The 14,900-nt window shown below is 51.4% G+C and overlaps 2 protein-coding genes across 2 annotated transcripts; one reads left to right on the top strand and one right to left on the bottom strand.

Moving 5' to 3' along the window:
- Nucleotides 1-38: 38 nt before the first annotated feature.
- EMC8 (ER membrane protein complex subunit 8) lies at nucleotides 39-7,463 on the bottom strand. Its single transcript, XM_041400643.1, has 5 exons — nucleotides 7,178-7,463; nucleotides 3,361-3,437; nucleotides 1,846-1,915; nucleotides 1,286-1,380; nucleotides 39-567 (listed from the first exon to the last, which is right to left on the bottom strand). Exons 1-5 carry the CDS (start codon nucleotides 7,373-7,375, stop codon nucleotides 408-410), a joined length of 600 nt encoding a protein of 199 aa, XP_041256577.1. The 5' UTR covers nucleotides 7,376-7,463; the 3' UTR covers nucleotides 39-407.
- Nucleotides 7,464-9,605: 2,142 nt separating this feature from the next.
- Nucleotides 9,606-14,548, top strand: LOC121333975. Its single transcript, XM_041400823.1, has 5 exons — nucleotides 9,606-9,690; nucleotides 10,401-10,480; nucleotides 11,996-12,163; nucleotides 13,351-13,482; nucleotides 14,283-14,548. The coding sequence occupies exons 2-5, from the start codon at nucleotides 10,402-10,404 to the stop codon at nucleotides 14,417-14,419; spliced, it is 516 nt and encodes a 171-aa protein (XP_041256757.1). The 5' UTR covers nucleotides 9,606-9,690; nucleotide 10,401; the 3' UTR covers nucleotides 14,420-14,548.
- Nucleotides 14,549-14,900: the final 352 nt, after the last annotated feature.

Below are 14,900 nucleotides of genomic sequence, written 5' to 3'. Positions count from 1 at the left end.
ATGGGATTTTAGCCTTGCCCCATCCCTCTCCAAGACTGTTTTTGGAAAGGTATTTCCAGAAATCATTAAAAAGTAACCTCTCTAAAGATTAGAAAAGCTGAAGTCAAAACTTTGGAATAGGAACAGTGAGGGCCAAGCAGAAGCAGTTCTGGTTTCCAAGGAATAGCAACATTCACTACAAGTGGGATGGCGTCCACGAGGACAGCTGGAAGTGACAGCTGGCAGCTCTTCCAGGGAATGTCACCACCAACATTCCGCGGCTTTACGGACACAGAGGCCACTCCTCTTTAATCAGTCAGCTTTCCACACAAGGTACTGAATATGAATTCTGTTTACATTCAAAAATAGCATTTTTCTCTCTTCAGTACAGAGTGGGAATGCCCGTGGATTAGTCAGGAGGGTCCCTCCTAGCACAGGTGCAGCACAGCTTTGTTGATCTCCGGGTTTGTCCAGTCGTTGCGGATGTCATCCAGGTGATTATCGAAATCCACCAGTGTCTCGTAGGACTTGCTGTCCAGCAGGGAGGCAGCGATTCGCTGGGCTTCCGTCCAGTCTTCACAGAAGTCGCTAGGATGGAAAAGAGCCAGGAATCAGTTGGAATCTGCTGGAATCCTGGATGCTGAGAATTTTAAACTTTCTGTGCCGAAAGGGACAGACCCACAAGAGAATACTGCATTGGACCTGAGGCAGTGGAACAGGATTCCAAAATTAATTGATAGTACTGGGATTACGGGTGTGGAGTTGGTGGAAAACTTAAAGTTTGGGGTTTTAGAATATAAAAATAAATATGAAGAAAGATTGAGGTTTTAGGGTGGAGGCTGATTGTTCTTCTTCTTTACCTTCTTCCTCCTTCTCCGTGGGTTTGGGTGATGTTTTGTAATTGGACAGGAAAGTCCACGTTGTGGGCTCTTTGGGATCAGTTATTGGGTTAAAAGGGAAAATAATCTAGGTGTCCTTTCTTAATTGGATAGTTTAGTCTTAAAAGACTTTATAACAAGAGATTGTTGGCCATTTTGTGCCTTCTAATGAAAGGCTGCTGAACTCATGGTTGTGAGACTGTTTCACTGATAAGAAATAATAAACACCTGAGTCCAAATGTGAACTCCTGTCCCCGGTGCCCTCAATCCAGACCCAGAGAAACTGACAGGAATCACCACAGAAAAACTTTAAATGAAGCCAGGCTGCAGAGACCTCACAAGGACAGCCTGGTTTTCCCCAAAGCCCATGGAGTTCCAAGGACAGCCTGTTTTTTCCCCAAAGCCCGTGGAATTCCTGGTTCACTCACACGTGGGGGTCCTTGCACCTCCACTTGTTCTCGTGCAGCTCGTACACGTGGATGGCAGGCTCCACACACTCCATGGTGAACTTGGTGTTGTCAACCTGGGGTGGGACATAAACACCACCTCAGTCTCCTCCTTGGCATCCCAAGAGAGGAAACAAACCCCAAATCAGTTTGTAGAAACAGGGTATTCTACACCCACCCACTGTTTTACCCTCAAACTGACACATGTAAGCTGCCAGTGTCCTTTGTCACAGCAGTGAGGAGGCAAAGCCCAGTTTGTGACATTAAACATAAGAATTTAAGTTGCAGGAGGTGGGCTGGAACAAGAAATTGCTGCCTGAACATGCAGAGAAAGCCCCCAGTTCTTCTGAGGTGGCAGAGAGCTCACCACAGTCTCTCTGTGAATTTACACAGCATTTCACTGCTCGTTTCATCTCCTCCCCAGAGCATTTTGGAGGGGAAGAGAAACTGAACTCCTCACGAAAGCAGGCAGAGAACAGCATTTCCCTGGTCCAGCAGCAGGCTCAGAACACACAGGGGGTGAGGGGAAGGAAGTTCTTTACCATGATGAGCGCAGTGTCCGTGAAACCCTCGGCAATCCGGGAGGCCACCTTCTCTGCGACCTGGTTTGGGCTGGAGCAGAAAGGAAAAGGAACTGAGTGATGGGAGCCACAAGTTTCAGCTGAAAGCAGCAGGAAATGAGCTCAGAGAGATGTGAGAGTGACTCTGAGTGCTTGCAAACAGGAACAAGATAAAGGAGCTGATGCCACAGCTGATAGAAGGCTCTGCAGCGCCTGAACTGGAGCTCAGCTGGGTTTAGGAACGGCTTTGGAATGACATGGAATCAACATTTGGTGGCCTCCTGTCTTCTTCCCCCAGATCACAGACTCTGCCCTGGCAGGCATTTAAAAAAGAAATTGAGTTTACTCCCCAGTCTGCACTGAAAACTTGTCCAAAATCAGATAACCTGTGACAACCTTTAGCACATCTCAAAGGTGACAATCTCTATGTGGTGCCACTTAATGTGGTGCCATTGACAATCTCTGTGTGGTGCCAGTTGTCTTCAGAACTCAAACTGAACTTTCAAAAAACCATCAAGCCTGTGATATTCTTTCAATATCAATATTCCTCAAAGAGAAAAAACTGTAACTTCTCCTTAAAAATGTGTTCAGCAGATTTATAAGGAAAGGACAAATAATGCTTTTATCCTTAGAAGTCACAAGTGATCCTTAAAAAACCTAATTGAGTCTGAATAGACATTAGCAAATAACTGGAATCAGAGCATCGTGGAATGGTTTGGGTTGGGAGAGACCTTAAAGATCCTCTCATCCCATCCCCTGCCATGGGTGGGACACCTTCCACTACCCCAGGTTGCTCCAAGCCTCATCCAACCTTGGACACTTCCAGGGATGGGGCATAACACTTTAAACAAGTTGCTCTTATTCTAATTAGTCCCAGTCCTGGATTTGTCCAACAGATAAGAGGGGAAAACATGGAATACACAGATCTAAAATTAAACTGTGGCTCCACAGGAAGGTTCCTTATTGTTTAGTGAGTAATCTGAGTCACCAGCAGGGAAAAAAATGACTAATCCTGAGGAAGAGAAGTGATAAATAAGAGATATCACTGCCTGACTGACATCATCTTCCACTTCTTCACCACATAAAAAACTGCTCTGAAAAAACTCAGTGACAATGAGGAAATTTAGAAAGAATCAGGTCACTCCTGACTTTCCATAAGATCCTGGGAGTCGCCAGACTTTCCAAGATCCATACTGCACGAGCAAACACTCTGCAGATTTTGGCTTTTTCCCTGACAACTGCAATTCAAGAAGCTGGCACTGGTTCAAAGAGTGGCCTTTTATAGCAGCCACGGGAGGAGAGCAGGGATTCTGCAAAGCCAGGGCTTTCTGCACCTGACCAAAGGCCACATCCCGCAGCCCCACGGAGACAATGTGGAAGCAGCTGACAGTTGTCAGAGGGAATCACACACGCCTGATTTATGGGGATGATTGCTGCTGGCAGAGTCCAAGGTACGAGATAAAAGAGCAAACAGAAGGAAATATTGGCCCAACACACCTGGCATCTTTCACGCGTTCGTTCGCCTGGTAATATCCAGCTATCACGTAGCTGTTCTCCTTGCACCAGGAATCAATCTGGAAAAGCAATGGGAACAATAAATCCTAGGGGAAAAACCCACCAGGATCAAGAAAAAAAAATAAAACAAGCCAGGATGAAGGAAATCTCATGGCTGCCCTGTAAATAAAGCGGTTGCTCCATCGCTGCCACGGGGTTCTTGAAATAAATCCACATTTCTGTCTGGGTGTGGGAGTGCTCGCAGTTGGGCTGATTGAGCTGGGATGGAGAAACCCAGCAGAGCATTTGGAGGATGATGGGAAGCATTAACCAAATGGAGCAAAAGAGCAAGGAGCTGGCTCAGTCAAAGCCTGGCCTAAATCCCAGTGACAGGACAATTAAACTCAGCCTGGAGAGGGGCTGGGTCTCACCCACCAATGGCCGGGACAATTTTCTGTCAGTGCTCACCTGCCAAGGCACTTCAGAGAATGCTGCCCTGTCCTTGCAGAAAGGTTTTACTGCTAATGTCCCATTTCTAGGGGAAAATGCCACCATTTGGGGCCTTCTTTAGAAAATAAAAGCTTGAGGTGAAAGGTGAATGTGAGGCAGAAGTTTGTCCCACTTAGTAGCTTCTCAATTGAGATAAAATTGTTTTCATTTGAGAGTTCTTCCTTGTTTAACATCTCCATGTAAATGCTTTACCAGATGTACTTTTGGCATATAATTTAGACAATTTTTGATTTGAACTTAGGTAGTTTTGTTGGTTGTTGCTTTTTAATTAAATGAATTGAAACACTGCTGCTCTTGCTGCTTTAAACTGGAGCTGAATTCCTCCTGCTGAGTCTGACTTTGAAAATATCTATCTATATATATATACATGGTATCTATATATATATACGATGTTTTTTATTAGAATTGAGGATATCCAGTCAGCAAAACACAAAGACAGAAGGGGAGGAAGCAGCTCGAATTTTCCTTTGCAGTCCCTAGAGAGCACGGCCTCAAAAAACCTTCCCCAGCTCTATTAAAAAGGCCTCCAAAAATACATCTGGTGCTGACCTGTGGCATCCTGGGAGTCAAATCAATCTCATTTTCAGCAATAATTATTGTATTAGACTGCAGAACCAACCAAACAAAGCAGCCATGTGAATAATCCAAGGGATGACAAGGATTTAAGTGATAAAAAAAAAAAGCTGTGCAGCCCTGCAAGAGCTGCTGTTTCAATTCCAAACCCATTTTGAGGGCTTAGGACTCTGGTTTTAATTGTTAGTGGTTTGAAAGCTTGGCATTAGAGCCAGCAGCCCAGGCAGTAAAATTAATAACAATAATAATTATTAAAAAAAACCCCAACTCCATCCATTTAAAAATTAAAAACCGCAGTCCTAAATCCATTTTTGTTCCCTACCAAAAATTGTCTTGAAAAGATAGAAGAGAATGATTTTAAGTTCTCACTTTCCTAACTGGTAATTAAAAATTGCTTCTGCATAAAACAAAGGGGGGAAAAAAAATCCCATTTTGGAATGAAAGCTGTTTCCAGCTGTAATTTCCAAGCCCAGCACTGTTCCCACAGGTATCCTACAGCAATTAGCTCCTGTTAGGAATATCAGAAATATTTTTAATGTTAGAAATATTTTTAATGGTAGAAATATTCTCAATGTTAGAAATGTTTTTAGCATCAGAAATATTTTTAGTGTTAGAAATATTTCTAATGGTAGAAATATTTTTAATATTGGAAATATTTTTAGTCACATCCAGTCCTGCCAAGGAAAAATCCAAAGTGGCTTTGGTTTGCTGCAGCCACCAGGGCTGGAAAACCCTGGGAGGAGGAGGAGGAGGAGGAGGAGGAAAATGAGGAGGAGGAGGAGGAGCCGTTCCAGGAGAGGGAAGTGCTCCTCGGTTTCTCCTTTTTGGAGCTGTGGTTGTAAAACCACATCAATTAGCAGAGAAATTCAGAGGCTCGAGTGCAACTTAATTCACTTTTTCTTCATGACTCTGGCTTGGGGAAGGATTTCAGAGTGCAAATTAAACACAGGAGCTGCTGCTCTGCCCTCTGGAGCTGCCAGCCTCGGGAAATCAGAGGGTCCTGGAATGTCCTGAGCTGGGAGGGACCCCCAATCCAACACCCCAAAATCCCTCCCCGCGCCTGGCAGCACTGCCCAAACGCTCCTGGAGCTCTGGGACTTTGGGAATGTGAACATTCCCTGGGGAATTCGGTGCCCAACCACCCTCTGGAGGTGCTGTTTGGCTTTTTCATTCCTTGTACTCCCTAAAAGTTTTAGGAGGCAAAGCCACAAAGTCTGGAAGTCCCTCCTCTATTTTGTACCTTTTTGCTGCCATCCCATTCCGGGATGACTCAGGGCAGGGAAGAGGAGGTGGAACTTGGGGGGTTGGTTCCAAAACCCCTCCCACAGGGCCACCTCCACCAAGAATCAGCAATAATTGAGCTTGGGAAGGAGCAGATCCCATTAAATCCTGCCACAGCTGTGGAACCCTTCAGGAATGGAGCTGCTTTGCCACAAAAATGGAGTTTAAGCACCCTGATCTCCCAGATTTATCCTGGATCCACACTCCAGCTTGTACAGAAGATGCGGGATCACCTCCTTCCAACCTTTTCCGTGAGAAAATCCAATTTTCACAGCTGCTCTGACAGGATTTACTGACACCTTTGCCTTTGTTTAAACCCAGAACAGCAGCAAAAGGCCCTGGGCTCTTGTAAAATTCTGTTTTTTAAAGGGTCACAGCAGTGACAGAGCCCTAATTATTGTGGGAAACACCAGGAGTTTCCAATCTTTACCTTTTTGTACCAAAACCTGGGAGTAAATAAGTAAAGTCCTGCCATTGCTTTGGCTCTGGGAAAATTTTCTTGCTGCAGATGTTGCAAGAAACAGGATTTATTTCCTAATAATCTGATCCTGCTGCAAGAGCTGCACTAAAAAGCTGCACTGAAGGCCTAAATTACCAAAATTCAGTGCCACAAACCCTGTGGAAAGACATTTAATTCTGATTTAATGAAAACACACTGTGCTCAGTGCTACTCCCACACTGCTGTAAATATATTTAAAATGATACATTTGGGGTGTTTAATGGTAAAAGTAAGTGGTCAGGGCTCAGGATCAGCTCCTGTCCTGTGCCTCTGGCTGCATTTCATCACTTTAGGCTCCACAAAGATGTCAACATTGCCATGGCATCATCTCAGCTGCAGAAAACTGGAATTCATTTAGGAGGAACTGGAATTTGTTTCCAAATAAAATCTTTACTGGGATGAAAAACACTGAGGGAAACATTAAAGGCGAGTCTGGAGGAACCAGAAATTTGTTATTTTTAATGGTATCAAGAAGTGACGGATCTTGTTTTGCTCACAGTCATGTAATAATGGGATGGTTTGGGTTGGAGGGGCTCATCCCACTCCATCTTCCACCATCCCAGGCTGCTCCAAAGCCCATCCAGCCTGGCCTTGGGCACTGCCAGGGATCCAGGGGCAGCCACAGCTGCTCTGTGCCAGGGCCTCATCACCCTCCAGGGAATAATTCCTTCCCAAAATCCCACCTTAGTCACCCTCTGGCAGTGGGAAGCCATTCCCTGTGCCCTGTCCCTCCATCCCTTGTCCCCAGTCCCTCTCCAGCTCTCCTGGAGCCCCTCCAGGTCCTGGCAGGGCTCTGAGCTCTCCCTGGATCCTTCTCCTCCCCATGTGAGCATCCCCACCTCTCCCACCAGAACTCCCCCAGTTTTTGGAGCATTTCCACACCGCGCCCTCCCCGGGCACCCCCAGCACGGCCCCAACACCTCCCTGCACCCCCGCATCCCTGCGGGAACACCTCACCAGGGTCAGGGCCACCTCCAGCATGGGGGCGAGCGCCAGCGTGCCGTGGAAGAGCGGGATGCAATCCACGAACAGCGCGGGCTGCGGCGGCCGCGGGGCCGGCGGCCTCTCGGCCACCAGGAGCCCGTTGACGGCGCAGTGCGGGTACTTGGCGCCGTGCAGCACCATCTTGCAGTAAGCCTGCGTGGTCAGCTTCATGGTGCCGAGCCCCGGCCGCGGTCCGGCCCGCTCCGGCCCGGTGCGGCCCCGCTCCCCGCCCAGCGCCGCTCCCCGCCCGCCGCCGAGCGCCGCCGGCTGTCGGGAAGCGCCGCCAAGCGCGGCCGGCTTTGCGACAGCGATTTGGGGTGGATTTGGGGTGGATTTGGGGTGTGGGAGGATCCCGAAGGGGAAAAAGCTCTGGGATGGTGGGGTGGGAAATGATGTCTGGGATAATCGTGTGGGAAAAACCTCTGGGAAAAGATCTCTGGGATGATCAGGTTGGAAAAGATCTCTGGGATCGTGAGGTGGGAAAAGATCTCTGGGAAAAGATCTCTGAGATCATGAGATGGGAGAAACCTCTGGGAAAAGATCTCTGGGGTCATCGTGTGGGAAAAACTTCTGGAATAATGGGGTTGGAAAAGATCTCTGGGAAAAGATCTCTGGGATCATTGTGTGGGAAAAACCTCCAGGATCATCGTGTGGTAAAAGATCTTTGGGATCATCGTGTGGGAAAAACCTCTGAGATCGTTGGATTGGAAATGATCTCTGGGATTGTCGGGTTGGAAATGATCTCTGGGATCATCATGTGGGAAAATCCTCTGGGATTGTCAGGTGGGAAAAGATCTTTGGGATCATTGTGTGGGAAAAACCTGTGGCATCATTGTGTGGGAAAAGATTTCTGGGATTGTCAGGTTGGAAAGGATCTCCGGGATCGTTGGGTTGGAAAGGATCTCTGGGATCGTTGGGTTGGGAAAGATCTCCGGGATTGTTGGGTTGGAAAAGATCTCCGGGATCGTTGGGTTGGAAAAGATCTCCGGGATCGTTGGGTTGGAAAACATCTCCGGGATCATTGGGTTGGGAAGGATCTCCGGGATCGTTGAGTTGGAAAGGATCTCCGGGATCATTGGGTTGGGAAGGATCTCCGGGATCGTTGGGTTGGAAAGGATCTCTGGGATCGTTGGGTTGGGAAAGATCTCCGGGATTGTTGGGTTGGAAAAGATCTCCGGGATCGTTGGGTTGGAAAACATCTCCGGGATCATTGGGTTGGGAAGGATCTCCGGGATCGCTGGGTTGGGAAGGATCTCCGGGATCGTTGAGTTGGAAAGGATCTCCGGGATCATTGGGTTGGGAAGGATCTCCGGGATCGTTGGGTTGGAAAGGATCTCCGGGATCGCTGGGTTGGAAAGGATCTCTGGGATCGTTGGGTTGGAAAGGATCTCCGGGATCATTGGGTTGGAAAGGATCTCCGGGATCGCTGGGTTGGGAAGGATCTCCGGGATCGTTGGGTTGGGAAGGATCTCTGGGATCGTTGGGTTGGAAAGGATCTCCGGGATGCTGCCGTCCAGCCTGCGGCCCGTCCCCTCCGCGTCCCTGTGAATCGCAGATGGCTCAGCTTGGAAAGGCCCTAAAGATCCTCCATTCCCACCCCTGACACCTTTCCCTGGCCCAGGCCGCTCCGAGCCTGCCCCTGGGCACTTCCAGGGATGGGGCATCCCAAACAATAAAGGAAAAAGCGTTTTTGAATAAAATGAGTTCAGCGACGCCTGGGCCGCGTTTGTCCCGGCTGGCGCTGGTGTTTTCCATCCCCTCAGTGTTTTCCATCCTGCTCTGGCCGCTCTGGGCTCCAGACCTGGAACCTCCGGGCCCTCACAGGACCCTGAGGGGCTGGAGCGTGGCCAGGGAAGGGAACGGGGCTGGGAATGGGCTGGGGAATCCTGAGGGAGCTGGAATGGGGCTGGGAATCCTGAGGGAGCTGGGAAGGGCTGGAGAATCCTGAGGGAGCTGGGAAAGGGATGGAGAATCCTGAGGGAGCTGAGGGGGCTCGGCCTGGAGAAAAGGAGCTCAGGGGGCCCTCCTGGCTCTGCACAGCTCCTGCCAGGAGAGGACAGGGAACAGGGACAGGAGCAGAGGGAACGGCCTCAGGCTGGGCCAGGGCAGGCTCAGGGTGGACAGCGGCAGGAATTTCCCCATGGAAAGGGGGGGCAGGGATTGGAACTGCCCAGGGAGGGTTGGAGTGCCCATCCCTGGAGGTGTTCCAGGAATTCCTGAGGTGGCACTCAGAGCTCTGGGCTGGGGACAAGGTGGAGATGGGGCACAGGTGGGACTCGATGATCCCGGAGCTCTTTCCCACCCTCAGACATCCCGGGATTTTGGGAATGCGGAATAGACCTCCAGCGGCGGTCCGCCCGCATCCCATCAGCCCCCGCGCGGGGCCGCTCCGGCCCGGCCCGCTCGCTGCCCCGCGCTCCCGGCGTGCCCCGCGCTTCCGGTTGCGGCTCCTTCCGGTCCCGCCAGCCGTAGAGGACGGTCGCCAGGTCGTGAGGCCGGGCCGGGCCCGGAGGAGCCAGGGGCCGGGCTGGGAGCGGGCTGGGAGGGAGAACGGAGCCCCCCCGCCATCCCTATCCACGGCCGGGCTGGCGCGGCAGCGTGGGTTGGGGGTTGCGGGGAGGGCTGTGATGGGGCAGCGCTGCGACCCCTCCCGCGGGGTCTGTCAGCGGTGTCGCGACATGTCGGGCGGGACTGAGGTGACAGGCAGGGAGGGCAAGGGCAGGGGCAGACAGAGGGTCCTGGCGGGAGCTTGCGCGGCTTTGGGCCGGGCTGGGGTCAGCGGAGGATCCGGGATCCCGTGTGGGTGGGAATCCCTTGTCGGCATCCCGCCCTTCCCGGGGATGCTCCCTGCTCGGGGGTCGCTGCAGTGGCTCTGGGATGTGCTTGGTGCTCCAGGAACGGTTTATTTTGGAATTTCAGCGTCCTAGAAGGGTGGTTTAGATAAGCCAATGTCCTTTGCCTCCAGTGCAGGAGGCTCGGGTTAAAAACAGGGAGAGAAAGGCTCATCCAGATCGGTTTAGTGGGAGAACATCCCCCTAAATCTCCTCTCCAGCATGGAGTGGTGTGCTGCCCCCTGGAGAAGGAGCAGGAAATCTTTAGGCTGTATTTGTTTTTATATATATATATATATATAAAAACTCGTGAGAAATGTTCTTATTTCACCCCGGGCCCTGACTGTTGCTGCCTGCCCCTGCAGGATGTTGGCTTCCAGAGTGTTCAGCCTGGTCGGGAGGAGATCCATCTCCACCTCCCTGTGCCTCAGGGCACATGGACACGGTGGGTCGGGGGCAATAAAACACAGCCTGGAGGGGGGAGCTCAGAAATCTGCCCTGGGGGGGCTGTGGGTGAGGGCAGGGTTGGGGTGGAGGGAGGTGGCAGGAATGACAGCCATGGGATCATCCAGGTGGGAGGAAGCTGCAAGGTCACCGAGTCCCAGCTGTGCCCCATCCCCACCTTGTCCCCAGCCCAGAGCTCTGAGTGCCACCTCAGGAATTCCTGGGACACCTCCAGGGATGGGCACTCCAAACTTCAATCCCTGACCCCCCCCTTTCCATGGGGAAATTCCTGCTGCTGTCCACCCTGAGCCTGCCCTGGCCCAGCCTGAGGCCGTTCCCTCTGCTCCTGTCCCTGTTCCCTGTCCCCTCCTGGCAGGAGCTGTACAGATCCAGGAGAGCCCCCTGAGCTCCTTTTGTCCCCCCAGCTGCCCTGGATCCCTGGGAGAGAGGGAGGTGTCCCTCCATGGGATGGGATGATCTTTAAGGCCCTTCCCAATCCATCCCAGTCCATCCCAATCCATCCTGCAATTCCATTTTCATGCTGGCAGCGCAGCGTTTCTCCTGAGCCCTGCCACCCCTCCCTGCAGTGCTGCACCTTTGCACTGCTGGCTCCTGACTTGGGAGCAGGCAGAGCTCTGTGTAACCACTGTCCTGTGTCCCTGTGTGTCCCTGTCCCTGTGTGTGTGTGTCCCTGTGTCTGTCCCTGTGTCTGTCCCTGCATCTGTCCCTGTGTGTCCCCCCGTGTCTGTTCCTGTGTCCCTGTGTGTGTCACTGTCCCTGTGTGTGTGTCCCCATATGTGTGTCCCTGCATCTGTCCCCGTGTCTGTCCCTGTGTCTGTCCCCGTGTCTGTCCCCGTGTCTGTCCCCGTGTGTGTCCCTGTGTGTGTCCCTATGTCTGTCCCTGTGTGTCCCTATGTCTGTCCCCGTGTCCCTGCATTTGTCTCTGTGTCTGTCCCTGTGTGTGTCCCCATGTCTATCCCCATGCATGTCCCTTTGTCTGTCCCTGCATCTGTCCCTGTGTGTCCCCATGTCTGTTCCCGTGTCCCCGTGTGTGTGTCCCTCTGTGTGTCCCTCTGTCCCCGTGTGTCCCCATATATGTGTCCCTACATCTGTCTCTGTGTCTGTCCGTGTCTGTCCCCATGTGTGTCCCTGTGTGTGTCCCTATGTCTGTCCCTGTGTCCCCACGTCTGTCCCCGTCTCCCTGCATCTGTCTCTGTGTCTGTCCCCGTGTCTGTCCCTGTGTCTATCCCCATGGATGTCCCTGTGTCTGTCCCTTTGTCTGTCCCTTTGTGTGTCCCCGTGTGCGTACCATGTCCCTGTGTGTGTCCCTGTGTGTGTCCCTGTGTGTGTCCCTGTGTGTGTCCCTGTGTCTGTCCCTGTGTCTGTCCCTGTGTCCATCCCCGTGTCTGTCCCCATGTCAATGCCCATGCATGTCCCCGTGTCTGTCCCTGTGCCTTGTCCCCGTGTCCCCGTGTGTGTCCCCACGTCCCTGTGTCCCCATGTCCCCGTGTCCCAGCTGGCGTGGTCAAGGCTGAGGATTACACCCTGCCGGCGTACGTGGACCGCCGGGACGTGCCCCTGCCCGAGGTGTCCTTCGTCAGGGACCTGTCGGCGCAGCAGCGCGCGCTCAAGGAGAAGGAGAAGGCGTCGTGGAGCGCCCTGTCCGCGGATGAGAAGGTGGAATGTAGGTCTGGGGGGCTCGCAGGGACCACCGTGTCCATCTGTGGGTGGAGTGGCTCGGCTGGGAAGGGAGCTGGGAGATCACCTCGTTCCACCAGCCCTGTCCAGCCTGGCCCTGGGCGCTGCCAGGGATCCAGGGCACCTGAGCCAGGGCCTGCCCGCCCTCACAGGGAGCAACTCCTTCCCAAAATCCCACTGAACCCACTCAGCTCAAAGCCATTCCCTTTGTTTTGGCACTCCAGGCCCTTGTCAGAAGTCTTGACAGATTTTTGTTGCAGGCCATGCTTGGAACAGCTCTTAATCCTTGTTTTTCCCTCTGTGAGCAGAGCTGATCCATGTAGGAATTTTCTTAATTACGATGGAGCTCTTTGTGTGCACACACGTGGACATCCATGATTTTTATTCCCAAGATCTTTGGTGCTGTTACAAAACATGCAATGCCCCTGCTGTGGCTTCTGTTCCATATCTGAGGTCACATTCAGCCATTCCTTCCTCTTCCAGAAACCAAATAATAATCAGATTTATTTCTTGATTCCCATCTGCTTTCAGCCAGCCAGGAAATAAAAAAATCTCTTCAGTACAACACCGTGCCATTGTCAGTCCAGCTGGGTGAAGTGAGCCCCAAACACAAACGTGGATCTGAATGTTAATAACCACTGACCTTGGCATGAACCAAATTCCACCCTGTGGAGGCTCCCTGTGGGTGTTTTGACTTGCAAATAAAATTGCCTCATCTTTTCTAGCTGCTGTTATGTTATGAAGGGAGAACCTGATCTGGGAAAGGTTTAAAAGAGGAATTGTTCCAAATTTTCTGTTGCTTTGGATTTTGAATTCCTGCGGATTTCAGTGGCAGCTGAGCTCGAAACATTCCTGTTGGAATTATTTGTGCTAGGAAGCTTTGGGGTCAGTAACCACACTGGGAATTGGAGGGGAGGAAGGAGAACTCCCAGTTTTCCTTCTTTCAGGTCTATACTGTAATCTGTGCCCAATTTAGGATAATCTGTAAAATGGAGACTAAAATTGATGTGGGGGTGAAACAACTGATTGGCTTTGGTGTGTGCCACACCTAATTTAACATCCATCCCCTTTTGGGCAGCCTCAGGCTTTGTTCACCTCCCTCTGCAGACTCCTGGCCACCTGCAAATCCCAGGAAAAGATAAAAGAGGGGATTTGATACTTTTTTTTCCCCAGTGTATCGGATAAAATTCAACGAGACCTACGCAGAGATGAAAAAAGGGACAAACGAGTGGAAAACCATCCTGGGGGGAGTTCTGTTCTTCCTTGGTCTCACTGGACTCGTCCTCATCTGGCAGAAGCACTTCAGTAAGTAACTCTTCCATGGAGAGTGGGATCAGGAGATGCCTGATGGGAATTCTGTGGGGCCAGGCTGGTTTATGGAACAGCCAGAACAGGGGATTCCATTGTCTGTTAGTCCCTGAAAACTCCATCCTGGAGCTGTAACTCGTGGGGATGTAGCAGAAATACTCAGGAAGCTGACTCAGAGAAATTTGGGAGGACAGGAAATGGAAGGGAATGAGTGGTGAGATTCCTGATCCCAGAGCTTCCCCTCTTTTGCTGCCTGGGGTGGTGAGCATTTGGGTTTCTGCCACGTTTGGCTGCCTTCCCAGCTAAGGATTCAGCCTCCAGGGAGCCTCCAGCTGCCGGGAGGCAGAGCAGCAGTTAAAGGAGCTGCTCCCTGCCTTGAGGCTCCCAAAAATAGGAAAGCAGGAAGCTGTTATCTTGGTGATGGAGAAAACCACTGGAGAATCCATGTGGGAGTGTGGTTTGAGCTGGATGCTGCAGATGCTGCGTGCAGGGAGTGGAGATGGGAACGGATCACAGAATCACAGGCTGGTTTGGGTTGGGAGGGATCTTGAAGATGATCCCATTCCACCTCCATCCATGGCCAGGGACACTTCCCACTGTCCCAGGTTTCTCCAAACCCCATCCAGCCTTGCCTTGGACACTTGCAGGGGCAGCCACAGCTTCTCTGGGGCAACCTGCTCCATTGGGATAACTTCAGCGGGGGGAAAATCCTTTTTATTAGCAAAACTTAGCCCAAAATTCCCAACTTGCTGAGGTGGCTTGAGGACATAATTCCCTAATTCCCTCCCATCCTGCAGTGTACGGCCCTGTCCCGCACACCTTCTCCGACGAGTGGCTGTCAGCTCAGACCAAGAGGATGTTGGACATGAGGGTTAACCCCGTGCAGGGCATCACAGCCCAGTGGGATTTTGACAAGAACGAATGGAAGAAATAAAGCAACTCAGTGGAACCTGCTCTGCTTGAATATGAAATGATTCCATCACCCGTGTGTGACCTCGTTGCTTGTTGTACTGGAACACCCTCTGCACCTCCAGAAATGCTAATAAATGTCTGGTTAACTTGAGAGCTGCCTCTTGCTGGTCTCGGGGTGGGTTTCTTGGGGTGGAACGTTGGCTTCCTGAACAAGATTTGCTGCCTGCCTTAATGTTTTCGGGGCTAAGAAAGCTGCTGCCAAATTTCTCCCTTAGCTGAGCTGGCGTCTCCTGGACCCTGCAGGTTTTTAACAGCTCTTACTCCCTGTTTTTCCCAGTGTCTGTGAGCAGAGCTGATCCCTGAAGGAATTTTCTGAATTATGATGGAGCTCCTTGTGTGCCCACACATGGTCATCCATGATTTTTATTCCCAAGATCTTCGGTCCCTCTGATCCCTGCCCCTCTAAAGCCTAAACCAAGTTTGGACTTAATTTTGCCTGATGG

Source organism: Onychostruthus taczanowskii, unplaced genomic scaffold, assembly GCF_017590055.1.
Source record: "Onychostruthus taczanowskii isolate IOZ18803 unplaced genomic scaffold, ASM1759005v1 scaffold18, whole genome shotgun sequence".
Classification (NCBI taxonomy): domain Eukaryota; kingdom Metazoa; phylum Chordata; class Aves; order Passeriformes; family Passeridae; genus Onychostruthus; species Onychostruthus taczanowskii.
The sequence above is the reverse complement of the archived record's forward strand: the minus strand, read 5'-3'. Positions and strand labels throughout refer to the sequence as shown.

Bases quoted from the DNA above. Each gene is read 5' to 3' on its own strand.
- EMC8 (XM_041400643.1), bottom strand. From the start codon at position 7,375: ATGAAGCTGACCACGCAGGCTTACTGCAAGATGGTGCTGCACGGCGCC. The intron at 1,916-3,360 runs GTGTGTTGGGCC...TTTCTGCTCCAG, and splicing joins GAACGCGTGAAAGATGCCAG to CCCAAACCAGGTCGCAGAGA. The intron at 1,381-1,845 runs GTAAAGAACTTC...GTCCCACCCCAG, and splicing joins CGGACACTGCGCTCATCATG to GTTGACAACACCAAGTTCAC.
- LOC121333975 (XM_041400823.1), top strand. From the start codon at position 10,402: ATGTTGGCTTCCAGAGTGTTCAGCCTGGTCGGGAGGAGATCCATCTCC. The intron at 10,481-11,995 runs GTGGGTCGGGGG...CCCGTGTCCCAG, and splicing joins CCTCAGGGCACATGGACACG to CTGGCGTGGTCAAGGCTGAG. The intron at 12,164-13,350 runs GTAGGTCTGGGG...TTTTTTCCCCAG, and splicing joins CGCGGATGAGAAGGTGGAAT to TGTATCGGATAAAATTCAAC.